The 20,158-nt window shown below is 46.4% G+C and overlaps 1 protein-coding gene across 12 annotated transcripts in view; it reads right to left on the bottom strand.

The window, feature by feature from the left end:
- FHOD3 (formin homology 2 domain containing 3) overlaps nucleotides 1–20,158 on the bottom strand; it is a 488,187-nt gene that overhangs the window by 80,348 nt on the left and 387,681 nt on the right. For all 12 annotated transcript variants that reach the window (XM_066352679.1, XM_066352680.1, XM_066352678.1 and 9 more), the window contains one exon: nucleotides 16,041–16,255. In XM_066352679.1, the coding sequence (XP_066208776.1) occupies nucleotides 16,041–16,255 (215 nt within the window). The remainder of the gene's footprint in view (nucleotides 1–16,040; nucleotides 16,256–20,158) is intronic.

Here is a 20,158-nt window from a genome sequence, read left to right on the forward strand (position 1 = left end):
TCCTTCAGGGAACACTGGGGGTAGAGGACGGAGGGCCTCTTCCTTCTGTCAGCCTGGGGCTTGATGACTTGTGGCTTGTCCATCTTTGGCTGGGGACTCTAGCCTAAGGCAGGAGCCCGCTTCCCTGGGAGACTGAAGAGAGGCCGGGGCAGCACAGGCCCCTCTCTCTCCTGGCTGTCCCTGCTAGGTGTGTTTAAGAGGGACGGTCATAGGAATTGATGATACGAGGCAAAGTTTTCAAGCAGAGACACACTGGCTGGTGGTAGCAGGAGGAAACCACAGGGCAGGACCATGAACATGAACCCATGTGCCTATGAATGGGTATGTCAGGCACTTTTCCTTAAAAGCAAAACCAGGGCTGCTACAGGGAAAGAGTGAACATCACTTCAGGAAAAATTCCCTTTGATGTTGAAGAAACGCTTATAGTAATGTCTTTTTCATCTGATAATAGAAAGAGATATAAAACCCTCCCCAATTCACAAGTATGGCAAAAGCATAGTTTTAGCAATAGCAGTGTCATCATTTGGTTGACAGAAAGCATCTGTTCTTGCACACATTAACTTCAGAATAGCCACATCAAAACGAAAATGTGTTTCCGACAGCCTAGCATGTGGCATGCATTTGAGGTTTAACTGGCGAGCATATGGCGCAAACTGGCGAGGGTGCCTTCCGGCGGCTTCCTCACTGACAGGGAGAGGGGTGCAGTTGGTTGCCATAAGCCTGTGTCTACTCCCCATCCCCAGGAGACTGGGCAGACGAAGTAGGAGGGATCCAGGATTTGATGGCTGTTTGACTCTAGCCTCCATGCACTCCACTATCTTGTTTCCTCCCACTTAAGCAGTGGCTCTGCCCTCTGATTGGACAGCCAGTGGCTGTGGGGATAGGTAATAGACACACAATCTCTAGAAGGCCACACACTCTTGGGAATAAACAGGGCAGTTGCTTCCCCACACGTGAGGGCCTAACTTCATGGAATCAGACATTTATTTATATGTGTGATCTGACCACTGGGAGAGTTTCTCTTTTCATTACTGCTGGGGAGGTAGTCATCTCCACAAGGTCTGACTGCAGGTCTGTGGTATGTGAGGTTGTTCTAATGATGAACAAATTAAACAGTATTCACACACACACATTGAAGTCAAGCAAAACAACCAAGGATGGAGAGAGAGAAAGCAGAGAGCACACATATATAGCTGCTCATTCTTGACCATCTCTGTGCTATATACACCAGGTAACACCTGTGTCATTTGATGTAACATGCGTCCCTGCCTTCAGAGGTCTCACCACTTGGCTAGGGACACAGGGCAAAAAACAAACAAACAAAAAACAAACACAAAAAACAAAACCCATCAATAGGTCACAGCTGTTTGTGACCAGGTACCCAGGTGAGGGCACTAGATAACAAGTGACAGGAGTCCCCGGTAGGAGCAGCCAGGGTCCACGGAAGAATCCTTCTCGAGTTGTATCGATCAAACACAGGTACAAGAGCAGAAGGTCCTTAAGGGCTAAGACCCCACCTCCCTTTCACATCCAAGAGCCCTCAGAGAGGTCCTGAGCCAGCACCTGCTCATAGAACTCTCACTGGTCTCAGGAAGCACCGAGAACACACACTAAATCCCAGGACATTTCCGTTCCCCTTTCCCATGGTCTTTCATCAGCAGCTCCTTTATGAAGACCTCCTTTCCCACACACACAGTCGTTTCTTCTGAGTCATTACCCAAGCCGGCTGTCTCCGGGCAGATGCAGGGAAAAGTATCGTCTACCCTCTGTGAGTCCCTGAGAAACAGGAGGACCTAGAGTTGTCTGCTGCACAAGTCCTAAAGAGAACTAAGGTACTTGCCAGCGCCACGGGGTGAAACTGCTCATAACCTCCCGCTGTTGCTAGTCTCAGCATTTATAAGCCTTTCTCTGGCCCAACAACGGTGTTGGTGGTGAGAGACAGTGTCACACCTGGAGGTTACAAAGGAGCAAGAGCTCCTAGCCTTCCTGCCATAGCCTCTGCACAGCAAAGGTGGGCCAACCTTGCCACCAACGGACATGGGGAAAGACCAGTCCTCAGCTCCCACTAGACACAATTACAAATATTTATAGATGTGATGGATATTCTAAGAGCAGGAGCCTGGTGCCCTGGAGGGTATGGCAAGAGTCTGTGGCAAGGCCTGGGAGGGGATATATGTCTCGGTGCTAAAATGACATTTCAGCCGAGTCTGTAAGAATGAAAAGGAGTTAAAAGAGGGAAAGTAGATATGAGAACGTTCTGGGCAGAGACTCGGAGCACAGGGTGTGCTGGAGGAATGAAAGACGTCCAGTGTCGGGGGCAGGGCCACAGGCCTTATAAGGTGACACAAGGACGAAACATTATCTAAGGGCAGTGATGGTGGCTTCAGGTAGAGACAGGCCATGTTTCATTTGTCTGAGAGGACCCCTCGATTCCACGTGCATGGCAGCTGCACTCCCTCTGGGACAGCACAGGCGTGCCGGTAGCCGCAAGCGAGGCTCCTTGTCCGTGTGGAGCAAACAGACCAGGAGGCACACCTGCAGACACACAGAGTGGGGAGCGCACGGCGATGGCCAGTCCGTGGGGCTCCAGAGCAGGACGTATAAGCAGTGCCACGGGAAGATTACAATGGTTGAAATTCTGGACAGTGGGACCAAGCTTCCAACCTGGAGACCCACTGAGGGAGGTGCTGTGTTAGCATCTGAGGAGCAGGGGCTGCAGGAGGGCTGCTGGCTTCCTTCAAGGCCCTGCACACAAACTGGCCACTAGATCCTCACCACCTATCTGTCCCAAGGTCTCCTTGTTGTCCTCAGAAAGCCGAGGCCAGGAGGAAACGGTGAAGGCTCAGGTCAACATGCTGGCAGAAAGGGAGGGACAAGGTGCCCACCCTCCAGCTCACACCTGCAAGGACCCTGCAGCCTCGTCTTCACGTGAGACTCAGAAGCGACCATGGTAAACCAAACCTGCAAGTCAAGGGCTTCCAGGGCTCCCCACACCTGTCCACACCCACCCACACTGGCCAATCACCTCCGAATGAGGAAGGACACAGAAATCCGACGGCACCCCTGGGGCTGGGCAAAGGAGGGCAGCCCTGTGGGGACCGGGCCAGGTGACAGGCAGCCCTCTCCCTGTGGCTGGATGCGAGTCTGGAAATAAAAGGAGGACATGGCAAGAAGTAGCTGGCAACACAAAAGGCATCCAAACCTGGGATTGGTCTTTCTGGACCGTGTCCCGACACAGCAGACTGATGGGATCTTGGCGTTGCCTGAACGCACTTAACAAAGGCCAGAAAACTGGCTTTGGCCAGAACCTGCGCTGACCTGATTCAGAGGGCTTTAAACTAAATCTTAAGGTCAGAGGGTGGGGGAAGGGTATTAGAAGGAGAAATAAATAAAAAAAAAAAGGATATGGCAATGGGTAATTTATGTAATGTGGAGAAATAATAGGAAGGCATTTACAATATATTCAGAAGGAAGTAACAAGGACCCTGGTTGTTGCCATCCTGTAGGAAGGACCCATGGCTGACATGGTTACTAATGGGAATTCTCTATCCAAAGGAAACAGACAGAGAGTGGCTGGGGAGCCAGAATGAAAACATCAATATAGAACCACAGGGACAGAGGGAAACTTAAGTGTTTTGATTGAGCGACTGTAAGAGGGTGCCTACTCAGATCACTGTTACTTCCCTCCTGCAGGTCACAAAAGTCCGAGAGATGAGGAGAGAGCAGGGCGTGAGGATTCAGCCAGCTCAGCCCCTGTTCCCAGACATAGGGCAAACATTGACTCGTCTTAGCGAGTTCTCTTTGTCCCTCCGAAAGCCCAGCACCGATTCCTCATCTAATTTTGAAAATCTCACTAGATATCAGATCCTGCTTGGCCTTCAAGTCAAGTGAAAATAAAAGTTCTATATATCCGGGCAGTTCTAGATACCATAACCACATTACCTTGTTTATATCAATCACAGCAACAACATGAAGGGTGGTGTCCCATATGAGAAACGAGAAAACAGGTTCAGAGAAGTTAAGTAACTTGTCCAGGGCTACGGAGTGGGCTGGGTCCTCCCGGACTGCTTCTCCCAGCCCGTTCTCCACTCAGCTCCACGCCTGGGGAGACGGGCCTCTATGGAGAGCGCTTCTCCATTTGTGGTCCATCTCACTTTCAGACAAGATAGCGGAAGGAGAGGCTGGAGTATTGATGCCCCTGCTCTCTTTAAATGGGGTTGCAATTTGGCAGAAGTTGTCAAGTCACCATTTCTGAACCATGGGCTCCCTTCCAAGGCTACAGAGATCTTACCAAGTCCCAGCCGGTCACCCAGTTCCTCCAGGCCTAGAGGCAGACAGAGTTGACATGTTTCACTGATCCTAGTTTCTGGATGCTTTGCAACCTCTAATGTCCCCTGACCCTCTGCATACCTCTGTGAGTAGTCCCTTCACTGACCACCCTCAGGCACCCTTCTGAATGTGCACCATCTCCTTCCAAAAGGACTCACTGACAAGCACAGCAAATGCTAGCAGAGCTGGGATTTGAACCTTGAATGGCCCGATTGAAAAGCTTGGGCTGTGAATCATGCTGTTTCTGTGTGGTGAGTTGACTTCAGCCTTAAAGGATAAGTACACTGTAGTCATTGCTTTAAAAAAAGAAAGTACGGTGGGTACAAACATTTCAATTCTGCTTTTATCGATGCCCCTGACAGTGAGTCCAGGAGATCCAACTGGAATCTTGTCAAGCAATTTTTCTTTGAAGAGATAAATTGCTGGTAGAAAGATCTGAATTTAATAAGTCTTTGGGTGGCTTCAACTGATTTCAATCTATGATGGTGTCTCGATGACTTTGCCAGGACTTGGCTTTCTGGCAGGTCTTATGAAACCAAGGGCTGGGCCAGCCAGCTCTATAATAGTTGCTCCAAACTGTGTAGATTCCAGGGACCTCCCCAGTTCATAGCTAATAACTAACACCATCAACTTTAAACTGTGGTTGAATCACATAAATGTGAAAAAGGTCCCAAGGGAAAAAGCTCAGAACTTTGAAAATTCTTTAGACTTTGCTTTTGGTGTTGGGCCAGTTCTTTCTAAGCTGTTCACTCAGATTCACTCTACAGCAGGGTTCCCTAGCCTTGATACTACAGATATTTGAGGTTGGCTAATTCTTTGTTGTGGAGGGCTATCCCGTGCACTATAGGACATTTAGAAGCATTCCTAGGCTTCTACCCATTATAGGTCAACAGTACCTTCTCCCCAGTTGTGACAACCAAAAATGTCTCCAGGCACTGCCAAATGTCCCCTGGGAAAAAAAATCACCCCTGATTGAGAGTTACTGCTTTAGGTGAATAGTTTCATCAGGATAGGCACAATCTTAGCTTATTCAAGTTTTACAGAAGAAATACTTTATCACCTGCAAAATACTGATCCATTGCCTAGTGAATTTATATGCCTTCAAAATTAAGCACAGCTTTGTTCTCAAAGTTTGGAGCTAGATTTTCTAAACCACTCAGGCTGACACTGCCTCTACAGATGAAAACCATACATGGTCAGAATCACCTTCAGAAACCCTTCTGGAGGACGCCACTTTACCAATCCCATCCCCACCTTGGTCGTTCCAACAACCAAGGTTTTCATTCAGTTTCAGGGGAATGCAGTAAGAATTTGAGCTTGATGTTCTGGGACATATTGTCTCCAAATACAAATCCTTACACTGTAAAATCACATTTGATGTAGCAAGTCATTCATACGACAAGAGGCGTGTGAGTAAGGAATGGTTCAAGAAAATAAACAGGTCTTTGTTCCTCGTGTCATGCTCACATCGGGACACTCACCTGAGCTGAGTGTTGGGAAGGATGACAAACGCTATTAAATTGTCATTTCCACTCCTCCCCTTTTGCCTCTTAGATTATGCTTCTGATTGAGTTCACTTGGCTAAACATACATATGATACGACTCCACTGTAGTATCATATAGGACAAAAAAGAAGCCAGTTTTAGGTTCAATTATTCTAATATTTCTTACCACAAAGATTCTATTTCACATTATAAACAGAAAATGAGGAGCAATTTAAGATGATTGTATCATTTATTACTCTATCATTATCTTGAACTTGAACCATATGCATAGTTCCAAACATCAACCCCCAGTTACAGAGACTTCCTTTGAACTTGTTCAAATTTCTCTTTGACAGTCAGACAAGTCTTGCCTTGGTTCAAACAGAGTCAAACAGAATCAACTCCAATATTTGTCCTTCCATGCCCCGTAGGGCTGGTGGAGGTCCTGGCTTTACTACATGCCCATTTTCTTGTAAGAGTAAATAGGAAGACCAGCCTCTCCTCAAGGACAAAGACGCTGTCTGATTTCAAACTGGCAATGCGTTCAACAGCACTGCTAGCTCTTGTCAAGTCCCAGACAGAAACAACAAGGACATCAAAACAAAAACTGCTATTTTGGAAGGGATACACTAACATTAAAATGGATAGTCCTAAATAATAACAGCTAGCAAGTAAACTGAATTTGAGGGAATTTTATTTTATTTATTTTTTGCTAATTCACTTTTTTTCAGGCTGAGCAAGATACTTACTCTTAATTAGATGTTCTAATATGATTAGTAGCAACCTCATTCATTCCATAAATATTTATTTAGAAGTCTTAGGAGCCAGGCACTATGAAAAACTGTCTTCCTTGAAATATTTTTCAAGCTAAAGTGGTCTCTTAAGTCATAGTCAATAGATATTATATCAAAACAACAAATATCTAAGGAAAATATTAGCCCTTCCTATCAGTAGAATATGACCGTGCCCAAGCAGAACCAGCTAGCCTGAGATTGGGGTACAACTAGAAATCCCACTTTTTAATTCTCATCCCAACAGGTTGAGCCTTTCTCAGTTACATCTAAGCACTGATGGATGTGGCTCTCCACTTAATCAATGATTCAGTTTATTTGTGCTTGTTAACAAATTCATTCACGAAGAATTCATTCATTGTTAAAATATGGAGTATTTTAAAAGGCAGTTGAATATGTTAATTACAAATTTGTTAAGACTCATTCTCTGAATTTTCTTTCTTTTTTAGAGTTTGACCTCAGAAAGAAATAGTCCTTAGACACTATGTCAACTCTCTGTAAAAGCTCCACCTGCATAGTAGGCCACCATCATTCCTTCACTTTTTAGAATGGACTAGATAGTCAAAGGTGTGTTTTCTGTCATGGCCTGTATAGTAAATACCTGGGTACAGGGGAGACAGCCATCTGTGTAGATTAATGTGTCTGCTTTCTTTTTTTACATGTTGTTTATTCATGCATGAGCTCAGAAAATATATATATTTTTGTATTTTTCTGAAGCTGGAAACAGGGAGAGACAGTCAGACAGACTCTCGCATGCGCCCGACCGGGATCCACACGGCACGCCCACCAGGGGGCGATGCTCTGCCCCTCTGGGGCATCACTCTGCCGCGACCAGAGCCACTCTAGGGCCTGGGGCAGAGGCCAAGGAGCCATCCCCAGCGCCAGGGCCATCTTTGCTCCAATGGAGCCTTGGCTGCGGGAGGGGAAGAGAGAGACAGAGAGGAAGGAGGGGGGGTGGAGAAGCAAATGGGCACTTCTCCTATGTGCCCTGGCTGGGAATCGAACCCGGGTCCCCCGCACACCAGGCTGACGCTCTACCGCTGAGCCAACCGGCCAGGGCTTAAAATATTTACTAAATGCCTATGCTGCTTCAAGCATTGAGTGACAACAAAGGTGAGTGCATGCATGGGCCCTCCTCTGAAGAGCATATAGATGAGGAAGGGGGATGACTGTATATGCAGGGAGATGCGCCCTGTATTTCAGGCATGCAGAAGCTGAAGGGAAACAGAGGAGAGGCACAAGGAAGGCTTTAGAGATGTTTCAAATAGCTAAATAAAAGCCCAGCGGGCACCCAGTGGAAGAGGGCAGTCAGGCACAGAGGCACACCTGAGAGAATGCAGTACCTTCCAGGGACACAGTGATTTGGTGCTGATGGAACCTAACTTGTGGGGGTGGGGGATGGGGGTAAAGACTGGTTGTAGGAGAGCCAAGAGAAGAACAAGGTATAGATAATGATTGGGTTGGTAAGTAGACCCTGGAAGATGTAAGGTCTATTAGAACCAGATCAGAGATGGCTAACACTTGGACTAAGGCACTGGTGACAGAAAGACAGGGAAGAGGGCTGACTTGAGAGAAAAGAGGACATAAACACTTGGTGACTGACTAGATGTAGGGGAGAACATTGAGGGAAAAGTAGAAAATTATATGTATGCTTCTAGCTTAAATGACTAGGCCAAGAAAGATGGTCTTAACCAGATGACGACTAGCAGATACAAGCAGGTTTGTGGGTAGGAGTCTTATGGGTGAGGTCTCCCATCTGAATGTCTGGCATCCATTAAGTCTGAAGTGTCTGAGGAGCATTCAGATGGTAATGCCTACAAAGGTTGGATACACGCGTCCTAGCTGCAGATGCAGACCCAGCAGTTTTAGCACATGGGAAGTAGTTAAGAATCACAGATGTGATGTGAAGACACAGCCAGAGAGCGTTGAAGAGAGGGTTGCTGGAGAATGAACCTTGGTAAAAACTTGACACCTAGAAGGCAGGCAGAAAAAGAGTAAGAAGATTGAAATGAAATGATGAGATGGCTATGCAACATAATTGAAGGACAAAATAACCTGGACATGTTTTCTTTGAATATATGTACCCTGATTTATTGATGTCACCCCATTAAAATTAATAAAAATTAAAAAAAAAGAAAGAAAATGATGAGAAAGACTGAGAAAAAAATTGATGAGAAAACAATGATGAAAAATGTAGAAGACAATAAAGCCAAACAACACATAGAGTCTGGAGATTACCTAGAGAGATACGCAGGGATCCAGAGATGCTGGATCTAGAAAGTCAGCAAAATCTACCGAAACGTCTCACTATATCTAGTGAAGGCAGCTTTCTTGGAGGGGCTGCAGCTTCAGAAGGCTCCAAAGATTCATGCCAGGTTCAGAGGCAGATAAGATATAGTCCAGGGTAACGGAACCCAGGGATTTTCTTGAAAAAGCATAATTTTAGGGACTGGAAAACCCACGTGTGATTATCTTGCTCCGCACTGCAGGCACTGTATCATTTTGTACAAATACCTTATGGGGGAGGGGGTGGTAAGGGAGAGGCAGGGCTGCTAGAGGCAGCAGAGGAGTGGGAGAAATAGCAGAGTGGTGATCGAGGCCCTGGCCACAGATACGGATACTAGAGGGAACCAGAGAGTTATGCTTTTTTGCCAGTTTCCAGTCTCAGTCATTGACTCTGGAAATTCAAACTGCCACACTGATTGAAGAATGCTCATTGGGCCCTGGCCGGTTGGCTCAGCGGTAGAGCGTCGGCCTAGCGTGCGGAGGACCCGGGTTCGATTCCCGGCCAGGGCACATAGGAGAAGCGCCCATTTGCTTCTCCACCCCTCCGCCGCGCTTTCCTCTCTGTCTCTCTCTTCCCCTCCCGCAGCCAAGGCTCCATTGGAGCAAAGATGGCCCGGGTGCTGGGCATGGCTCTGTGGCCTTTGCCTCAGGCGCTAGAGTGGCTCTGGTCGCAATATGGCGACGCCCAGGATGGGCAGAGCATCGCCCCCTGGGGGGCAGAGCACCGCCCCTGGTGGGTGTGCCGGGTGGATCCCGGTCGGGCGCATGCGGGAGTCTGTCTGACTGTCTCTCCCTGTTTCCAGCTTCAGAAAAATGAAAAAAAAAAAAAAAAAAAAAAAAAAAAGAATGCTCATTGCCCCTGCCTGCGGCCGCTGCCTCACCATACCTGGGAGCGTTTACCCAAGGCTCTGACCTGGAATGAAAGGCACTACTGTCTTTCCAGATTCCCTGTTAGCACCTCAGGGTGCAGAAAAACTCATTCACCTCCAGTGCCTGCTGCAGACTGGGTCTGGCAGCTCCTGTTCCTCTTTTGCTGAGTGAAGAACAAACAAGCTAATTACTGTTCAAAATTCAAATTTTTGGTTTACATTAAACCAGGCATCCCTAAACTATGGCCCGCGGGTCGCATGCGGCCCCCTGAGGCCATTTATCTGGTCCCCACCACACTTCTGGAAGGGGCACCTCTTTCATTGGTGGTCAGTGAGAGGAGCACTGTATGTGGCAGCCCTCCAACGGTCTGAGGGACAGTGAACTGGCCCCCTGTGTAAAAAGTTTGGGGACCCCTGCATTAAACAGATGTTAGGATGCACATTTGACTGTAAAGGTTGATTCAAAACCCTTATAATACAATGCTTAGAAACAGTTCTCCAAGGTCTCTCGTGTTCTGCTATCTTGCAAGCGGTGGCTCTGGTAGCCTTTGGTTCTGGAATATCTCTATGTGTGCTAACAGCCTCGGAAGACAGAGACAGCGTCTCCCTCTAGAGCAGGGGTCGGGAACCTATGGCTCACGAGCCAGATGTGGCTCTTTTGATGGCTGCATCTGGCTCACAGACAAATCTTTAATAAAAATAATAATAACATTAAAAATATAAAACATTCTCATGTATTACAATCCATTCATTTCCTACTGCTCATGTTCACGGTTGCGGGTGGCTGGAGCCAATCACAGCTGTCCTCCGGGACAACACCAAATTTTTATTGGATAATGCATAACGTACATGGGTCGTTGTATGGCTCTCTCGGAATTACATTTTAAAATATGTGGCATTCATGGCTCTCTCAGCCAAAAAGTTTCCTGACCCCTGCTCTAGAGCAAAGGATTGGTTGGTTTACTGTCCAGTGTGTTAAAGATGTCTTTCTCTGGGACAAAGGGGAGGCATGCTAACTGCCTGCTATAAACGAGTTGGGATCCCAAAGCTCAGGTTTGTGTGTGTGTGCACCTGCAGGTATTACTTGGGCCTAGTCACATCACCTCGTGGGAATGGGCTTGGAGATATGGCACAAATGCTGATACTCAAGCTACTGTTATTGCTATAAGTAACGAAGTCCTTTGGCTCTGATCCAGGAGCCTCATGTCTTCTGGCAATATCCATGAAATTGGGGCAGGCTGACTTACCAGCTTACCATGTACAGTAGTCTTAGCTCCTTCATGAGTGGGAGGCCTAATTGCTATCTGTGAAGTTACGGTGTTGATCACACAGTACACTTCCTTAACAACTCTCCCAATGCCATTATTTGCCTTGTCTTTACTTAAGTAAGATTCACACTTTGTCTACATCAAAAGGACTCAAAACTATTTAATGATTTAAAATACAGTGTAAGAAAATACATGGCAAGCAAATGTTATTCTCAATGGGAGAAAAAAGGGGAAGGTTTTGTCTTTTTTCATTTTTAGAAACAGCGAAATGGCAAAAACCAAACCGAAAAACCCTACAATGATTTGCAAAGGCTTACTCACCCCCCCCCCAAACCCCACAGCAGTTGTGGCCGGCAGGGCTTTGGCCTTAGGGAGAGTTCCTGAGAAATTTTAATTGACCAAGTGGCATCAAGTAGCAACAGTCAGGTGAGGTATAGGGAGGTGGGTCAGCCCTGAGTCACAGAACCACGGAGAATCTAATCTCCTGCCAATTCATGAAATACGGGACTGGAGGTGTCCAAAAGCTTTATGAGAGGGAACCAGCATGCATTAGGCTGACGACTGATGATCTATTGTGACTGTGCCAGCTGGAAACGGGATACCAGATGTTTCTGATTGCTGCCACGTGGATTGGGTCACCTAGCAGAGTGTCTACACCTAAAGGGAACTCGGAACACATTACACAACAAAGGCGGTAAGATGCGCAATGGCCAGTAACGACCGCAGCCATGACGACGGGTGACACCTCCATGAAACATGATTATTCATTTAAACACATTGAACATTTCATGATAATAACTGTATGTCTGTAGTTTAGGTGCAGGTGTGAGTATCAGGAGCTAGAGCAATTATATTTACCAGTACTTGAAATGCTTGACTATCTAAAATAAAATATCAGTATACCATGTCAACAACTTCCGTAAATGCCTGCAGTGCGTGCTGGTGAGTAGGCCAGGGCCGTGCAGCCTACGGTTTATATCCCAAGGGCCAAACAGTGAAATATTTGGAAATATCTAGGAATCCAATTATAGGTAGAAACAAAACATCACCGTTGAACTATTTTTCCCTGACATAGAATATAGTGTGGTAAAATTTTCAAATGTACTTCTAAAGTGCTACTTATTTCTCTGTGAAAAGAGAGGGTTGCTGGAGAACGAACCTTGGGAAAAACTTGACACCTAGAGGGCAGGCAGAAAGAGAGTAAGAAGATTGAAACAAAACGAGAAAGACTGAGAAAAAATTAGGTGGGACAAAAGTAGACTTACATCTGTTTGTATTGAAAATAATAAAATAATTAATAAACAATACAGGAATAAACCGTGTCACATACTCACACTGTAAACTACTTTTGCCCCGCCCTGTAGAGCACTAAACTAAAAAATAAGAAAAATAATCCAGCCATTTATATGCTCTCACCTGACACCAGCAGGTGAAAGATACTCTAGACTCTTGAAGGCAGCTCCCTTCTCTCTCCATCTGGCCTTTGGTGTGTAAGCCAAAGAGCAAAAGAGGAACACAGTTCTACCTCCAAGAAAGGTAGTTCAACCCTGAGACACCCTCCAGAAGCCACCATTAACAGCTGGCTTTGAGATGAGTGGTTTTCTATACCTTGTTTCTATGAAATAGGTTACCTAGACCTGATACCCACTGGGTTATCTTGCTATATTTATTTCACTTGCGGGTACACAGCTTACTTTTAATCCTCAGAGCAACTTCCTCAAGGGTCATCCCAAATAACTCAATCCCAGTAAGAACCCTGTACCTTTTTCTCTGGTTTGTGAGAATAATTTATTTGTTTCTTAGTGTTATCTGTGATTTTTAAAAAAAATGATAGGTAATAAACTGACAAGCTAGATATTCTGATGCATACCACCAAAGCTGAGTGAAAATAAGGAACGGATCATTACAGCAATGGGTAAAGAGATAGGCTCTTCCATGTTTACCTCAATTTGGGGCTACCTGCATTAATTACAGCACAGTGCAAATGAGAACGCATGTGTATGTTTGTTCCTTACTTAGGACTGGTAGTTTCACACAGAGAAAACATACTCTGACCATCACCACTAAGTCTAGGCAGTATTGGGCAAACATCTGCCCTGAGCCACAAGAGGGCCAGATGGAAAAATAATTCAAGCACACACTGACTTGATGGTGGGGGTAAGGCATAATTGGTACAAAAGTTATAGCAGATTTTACCGGGAACGTTTTTGCCTAAAGATCTCACTAGATGGCACACAATGCTGTGGGTATTTTATCATTAGCCCTTTCTTCTTTTAAAATATACTTTGTAAAAGAAAAGGTGAAGACACTTTTAGTGTTTTCATACCTTCTGCTATTAAGTTCTCCGGACTCTGAGTAAGTTTTAACAAAAGAACCCACAAAGTGACCTTCAATCCCGAAGTACAAAGAGTTTAATAACAAATACATTTGTTTTTTCTTTTCTTGTAAATACAATCCTGAAATGCAGGCCACAATTTTGCAGATGCTGAGGAGAAGGTGTGGCATTGCTGTGGACACCACCACAAATACTGTGATACAGTGACACCCTGAGAAACAGCTGGATTGAAGTCAAAACGCTGGCTGTGCTCCCAGCAGGAAGCCAACGAGAGCTGAAGCATGTCTTCCCATCTCTCTGACACTCGGTAAAACACAGACAGTAGCCTCCCCTACTTCCCCAGATGCACAGGTGTTAAATAGCAGCCTCTGGGGGGGAGGGGCAGAGCATGAGAGCAATGTGAAGTGGGTCACTGTCATACGATTCCACAAGGAGAAAGAATGAAAAAGCAAGTCAACCCCGGGCACATTTGGACCACATAACATAATGCCAGGTGTCTGGTGCAGGACAAACATCTGGATGTGTGATTACATTTTTTATTCTTCCTCCAGATGCTGCTGGGATATTGTAAAGGTTAGGGATAAGCAAAAAATTGCTTTCAGCATTTGAAAATATGACCTGGTAAAAAGAATAGGCTATTAATTGAATGCTTAGTTTCAAAGAACAATAACAAATTAGGCTGAGGGAAACCTTTCTGTCATACCAACATTATATTTCTGTCCTGAGGGCAAAGACCCCCAAGTCAGAAGGAAGCCTCAGCAGTTCTTTCTGAGACCACTCTCTACCAGCGTTTCTTCTCATACACATGTAATTTCCAATTGTATGAATTCAGTTATGTATTAGGACGAGGATGTTAGAATAGTTGACTGGTCCCAAGTGACTTGGATGATGACTACTTAACATGTGACAGATGGCTCTTCTCAACTTCTTAAGAGCCACTGCTTTCTTTTTCAGAAAAAAAGCAAATGTCCCATAGTGTGACTTTATCAGTTTGTAGTCATGACTATATTTAGCTCTGCATTCCTTTTTCAGGGGCAGAGATCACTTGTATGATTTCACTCACAGTTTTCTCAGTCTCTATTAATTCCTTCTCTGTAGAGAAAAATAATATTTGCTATTTATCTTTCTGGAAGTATACTTGAAATAACTTTATTTCTTTGAATGTACATTGTATATACTCCAAGTAAGTAGTTTCTGTGTTCTTGTTGACATTTAAAATGTTCTTTTCAATTGGCTAGAACAGCCTCCACTTCGACTGTAAATGGATAAATACCTGAGGAACTCTTTTTGCCACAAGTATCAAGTAGATTTAAAATTCTGAGGACAAAGACTATTTATAGATATTGACAATTACCTCTCAGCGTGGGGCCACTCTGTATTTCATAGTAGAGACAAACATTCTGTAAAATTCTGGAGGAAAAACAATTAGAATTAAAAGTCTCAAGGTTAAGTGCTGAGCTCCTTTGCCGGGAAGTATTTTTCACATTGCTTCTGGAAACACCACACTTGAGATAGAGCAGTGATCTCAGGCAGGGTTTGGAACGCACAGAGTTGTTACAGAAGAGTCTTTTTTTTTTTCTTCCTGATTCTCAGTCTCAATATTTTAAGACCAACATCACTCATCTGTGCCTGAGCCATCTGCCTGGGACACTGCTCCATGGCTCAGGGACCAGGAGAACCTGGACGGGAGGGAGAGCAGTGGAGCAGCCAGCCTGCTCCTGCAGAGCGAGCCCTGAGGCTTGGAGAGCCAGCAAAGAATTGGACAGATGACTTTGTTCTGTTACATCCAGTTCTGCTGAGGTCATGGAGTCCTGGCTTGTTTAAATTAAACTTTGCGCCATATTTAGTCAACCCTCCTAGAGTTAAAAGTTTAGTGTCTCTGTTGTCTTAGGTTGGCTGAGTCTATGTCAGGCTGCAAGCCATAACACTCGAGTAAACCCAGCAGTGCTAGCTGCAGGGTTAATCAGCATGCCTTGTGGAGGCGCCTGTGCCCAAGAACCATCCTCTCTGTTAATGGGAAAGAAAAGGGACCCAGATTCACAGAGTAATTGGGAAAACAGCTGATGCCCAAAGCTGCAGTGTACAATACCCTTGTTTTTCCCCAAAGAAAGCTAAGGTGACAGGGAACTTGTCCAGGGAAAGCCTGTCTGTCTGCACACAAGCACCTCCACCCACACCACGTGCCAGCAATCTTTACTATTCTCCATAGTCTTCCCTTCCTCAACGTGTAACTCCTATTCTCACCAGGTCCACGTTTTTCTTTGCTTACACTGATTACTTCTATTCTCCATCGGTTTAATTTAAACCAGACCAACAATTCCTAGGGTAAGAAGAACATTTCAAAGTGGCCACTTTATGGGGCAGAGCCAATAAATAAATAATATCCAAATTATAGAGTACTAAGTTAAAACCCTGTGATTTAGGATTAGATGTCAAAGTCAGTCTTATTCTCAGTATTCTATTTCAATGACCATCTTTACAAATCATTTTGTTTTACTATAAGCGACTCTGAAAATGCTATTTTATTAGTGGCAGCACAGGATGCAGCCACTCCCTAAGCTTACCCTTAGTTGACTGTCAGCATTAGTTTGAACGTAGGAATGATTACCACTGCCCCAGAAAAAGCCTGTCTGGTGTTAATGAACCCGCCAGTCTCCCCCGCCTCTCCCAGCACTCACCTTGGGGATGCTGAGGTGTTCCTGAGGAGGAGGATGCTCCCGGGAGAGCTTCTTGGGAGTCTAGAGATAAAGGGCTTGGACTCAGAAGGGCGGAGGAGGCAGGGGCTGCCGGTGAGGTCAGGTCCAAGGAGAGGTCAGCTCTGCCCCGGCTCGTGCTCCGGCTTCTCAGCTCCTTCTCGTGTGCCTCCGCTGCCAACTGCTCCAAGTATTTGTATCTGAAAGTTAAATTCCAAAGCGTTTCCGTAAAAAGAAAGAGGAGCCCGTGGCTGATGCTTGTTTATGGATGAAACACCTGCAGAGTGAGCTGGTTTCCCGATGCACAGAGCACAGCGCAGGGCTGGCTGGAGAGCCCGCTTGCCAGAAACACCCAGTGAAGCCAAGATGCAAATGATTAAAAATCCCGCATCATGCATAACCAAACAAACGGAGGGGAACGGCCACATCACACAGGCTCCAGATACCGGGGCACTGCTGCAGAATCCTAGTTGGCCCTTTTAGGAGACATTTGTACAAATAAGCAAAACAACAATAACGACCATCAAAAAGGGCCCAAAGTGACAGCTGAAAACCACACGCCCTCGGAACTCATAGCTATGAAATGGGAGGGTGTCCTCGTGTGACAGAGGGAAACAATGCCCCCAAATACCATAAAGGGGGTGTTGGACGAAGGTCTCCCTGAGTTTCTGAACCTGCTTCAATGCTAACAGCAATGCGACTGGAATTCACTTTGTTCTTCTGGTGTCGACCATGGAAACTTTTTTATATTCTAAAATATTTCTCAGTCGGACTCAGACATCCAATAGCTTGGACCTGACGTCACATATAGTTTATTCATCAAAGTCAGTTGAAAAGAACAAAGATACATCTGTTTTGCATTTCAGGCAGGCAGAACCCACTAACTGTTTATTAAGACCAGCTACCAATCATATTCCTCATGGTGCGCTTTATAGATCAGACCAAAATAACTTTGAAATATGTGCCTCTTCCAGATGTCTGCTAATTTTACCCACCATTATTTGCTCAGAAATAAATTTATGAACCCAGCTGTAGCCGGGTTCTGACTGTCTTACCCACCACTAAACTTTGAAAACAGCTTATTCAAGACCCTTACTCACATTCATCCAGATTTATTGCTTCAGTTCCTCCCCATAGGCAAGCCCCTAACCCTGGCCCACCTAGGCACCAACTTGGCACTCCTAATTCACCTCGATAAGAAAGGTGGGGCAGCTATATAAAACCTTGAGAAATGCATTTCATTTAAAAAGCACGCATTTCTTCATTTCTCCTGAAGGGGGCGTGGCTCCCCATGTCTGAAACCATCGGCCCTTCTCCTGCCAGCCCCAGGGTAGCCTGCCCTCCAGGCCAGGCCCGCGTGTTTCCCGGTGAGGCCTGCCTTGACCACCGCAGCTGGAAGTGATCTTGGCCGTGCCTCTGAACTCATGTCGGATATGTAGTCCATTCAACTCAGATGGCATTTTACATTTACTGCCTGGCATATTTATTCATCTTTTCACATGTGCGTGTCTGTTTCCAACAAGCAGATAATAGGATTTCTGAGAGCAGGGAGATCACCTCCTTTGTTCTTTCCCTTGGTGCCTCGTGCCTCGCACTTGTCAGCAGCCTGGAAACAGGGAGGGCAGGCAATGAGACCCCTGCAGGGAGCACCCACATGCAGAGGTGGCAAGGCGGGCAGTGAGACCCCTGCAGGGGGCGCCCGCATGCAGAGGTCCACCTGAAGCACAGGACACCAACGGGACCAGTGCACCTATTTCACTTTCTCAGGGGGTGGGCATGCGTGCACGGTGGTGCACCTCCGAGAGAAGGTCTGTGGGGGGTCTGCGCAGGTACAACCGTCTGAGGTCGGCTTGGAGAGCCGCTGCCTTGCAGCAGAAGGTGGAGACGCTATGCCCAGGGAGAAAGCTTCACAAACTCGAGGCTTTCCTTGCCCAGAGCCACCTCTCAAAAGGTAGGAGAGGTAACAAAAGTTAAGTATAACTTATTTCTGACCAGCAAGGAAAACCCACTTGGCTCTGGAGGTGATGGGAATCTTGGAAGAAAGTGATCTTGAGGGTCAGCGCCCATAGGAGGCATACTTTAAATAAGACAGCAGCAAACAGAGAGCCAGAGAGGCTGCGAGCCCAGGGGGAGTGTGAGCATTGAGCCCAAGCACTCTGGGACAGAAGAAAGGGACATCAAGGAATGACATGTAAATAAGAGGAGCTGCGTGGTCCAGGAGACCGGAATCCTGGAGCAGGAAAGCCGTGCTCAGCAGGGAGAAAGGTGACAAAGCCAGGACAACCCATTTCTGACCCGGCCCTGGTGCAGGACGCACTCGCCACGCCTCATCCTGTGGGCAGCTCAGTTGGCAGGCATGTGCGAGCAACCAAAGGGTTCACCTCTTGTTCAGGGAGCTCCAGGGGTTACTCACCCAGAGTCCGGGTGAATATGACTCAAAGACTATTCCTGGGCACCCCTAGGTCTCACGGATGCCATCCTCGAGGGTCCAGGAGGCATGGGAAAAGTCACAAATTCAATCGGAAATGTCCCAAGGATGTTTATGTGGTGGGCAAAAACATCAGGGGAGGGGCCATGGGGACTTGCTTAGTGGGTAGACAGTTTCGGTTCTACAGAAGGAAAAGCGTTCTGGGGAATGGCTTCACAACAGTGTGACTGCACCAAATACTACCAATTTGTGCACTTAAAAAGATGGTTATAATGGTAAAATTTATGTTCTTTACATTTTGCCACATTTACAAACTTTTCAAAAAGGCAGGGGCAGGGAGGCTCAGATGTCCAGAGCCACTAATTCTTTCTATAAAGGTAGCGGCAGTGCCACCTTCAATGGGCTGGAATAGTGAGGATGGACTACATGCTAGGCCACCTGGCATTACAGCTGCTCAGCTCTGTGACCTTTCCTGGCCTCCACACACCTCCCGCCATCCCAAGGGGAAGCTGGACCTATGTCATGACCTCCCCTTTCAAAGTGACTCTAAGTGGCACCACTTAGGGGCCCAGTGGAACTTGATTCAGGAAGCCCACCAGCCTATGCAATGACCGTCACAAGTCCCTGCTGCCTACTGACGCGACCTCAATCCCAAGACTCTGATGAAGCCTCGTGTGTGCAAGGCTGCGGGCTTTCTATCTACAGCCCCCAAAAAAGACTTTTCATCTTTGCTGCCTTCATCTAAACGTTCCCATTTATCTTCCCTCTGCCCAGTTCTTTTGCTTCTTTATTCATCTTTTCATTATTGATTGAGCAGTTGTTGAGTGCCTGTCATGTGCTAAGAACCACAGGGGACACTAGAGATTTAATAGTAAACAGGAACCCACTCCCACACACACACCTCACGGAGCTCACAGGTCAGTGGAAAAGACAGTCAAACCAACCTTTGGGACAAGCCCAACACCCACACGGGGGCAGCGGCAGGGCTGGGACTGCAGCCCAGGGAACACACTCAGGCCCAGTCTCTCCCCACAGGGCCCCACAGAAACCCTGCTTGTCTTCAACCTGAACCTGCTCACCGATGACTTCTGTCGCCCTCCTACGTGGAAATGTCCCCGTATGTTAACCCCCAAACCTGGCTCCCTCTACGTTCCACTCTGTCCTCTACCTGCTAAGCAGTGCTCAGAATCCTGCCTTCCTGCCACACGGATCACTTCTCACATCACTTCCCAGATTGCAGCCCAGTCCCCGCCTGGCCCTGCGCTCTGCTCCCCTAAGCCTGCTTGCCGACAGGCATTCCTCCCCGTGACCTGCTGCCCGACTCCTCCCCATCCTGCCCCCTGCCCCACCATGCCCCCAGCCTGAATCTTATTCCTTCCCGGTTCCTTAAAAAATTATTCATGAATGTCACTTAAGTCGATTATTATCAGATACAGCCTTTCTTCTCATATTTAAAAAGGTAAAAGTAGCACCTCAACAGAAACGTACTCTGGGTCTACACCACTGTCAGCACAACGGTCTACCTGAAATTATGAAGCGAGATGATAGGAAATAAAATAAATCAAAATCAAATCGAATGTGTCTGGATGACCACTGCACATCACAATACATAGCAAAGTGAAATTCATCTTGTTACACTAGAGATTACAAACCTCAAAAAGCCCTCTGCTGTGAT

This window comes from Saccopteryx leptura, chromosome 11 (assembly GCF_036850995.1).
Source record: "Saccopteryx leptura isolate mSacLep1 chromosome 11, mSacLep1_pri_phased_curated, whole genome shotgun sequence".
Classification (NCBI taxonomy): domain Eukaryota; kingdom Metazoa; phylum Chordata; class Mammalia; order Chiroptera; family Emballonuridae; genus Saccopteryx; species Saccopteryx leptura.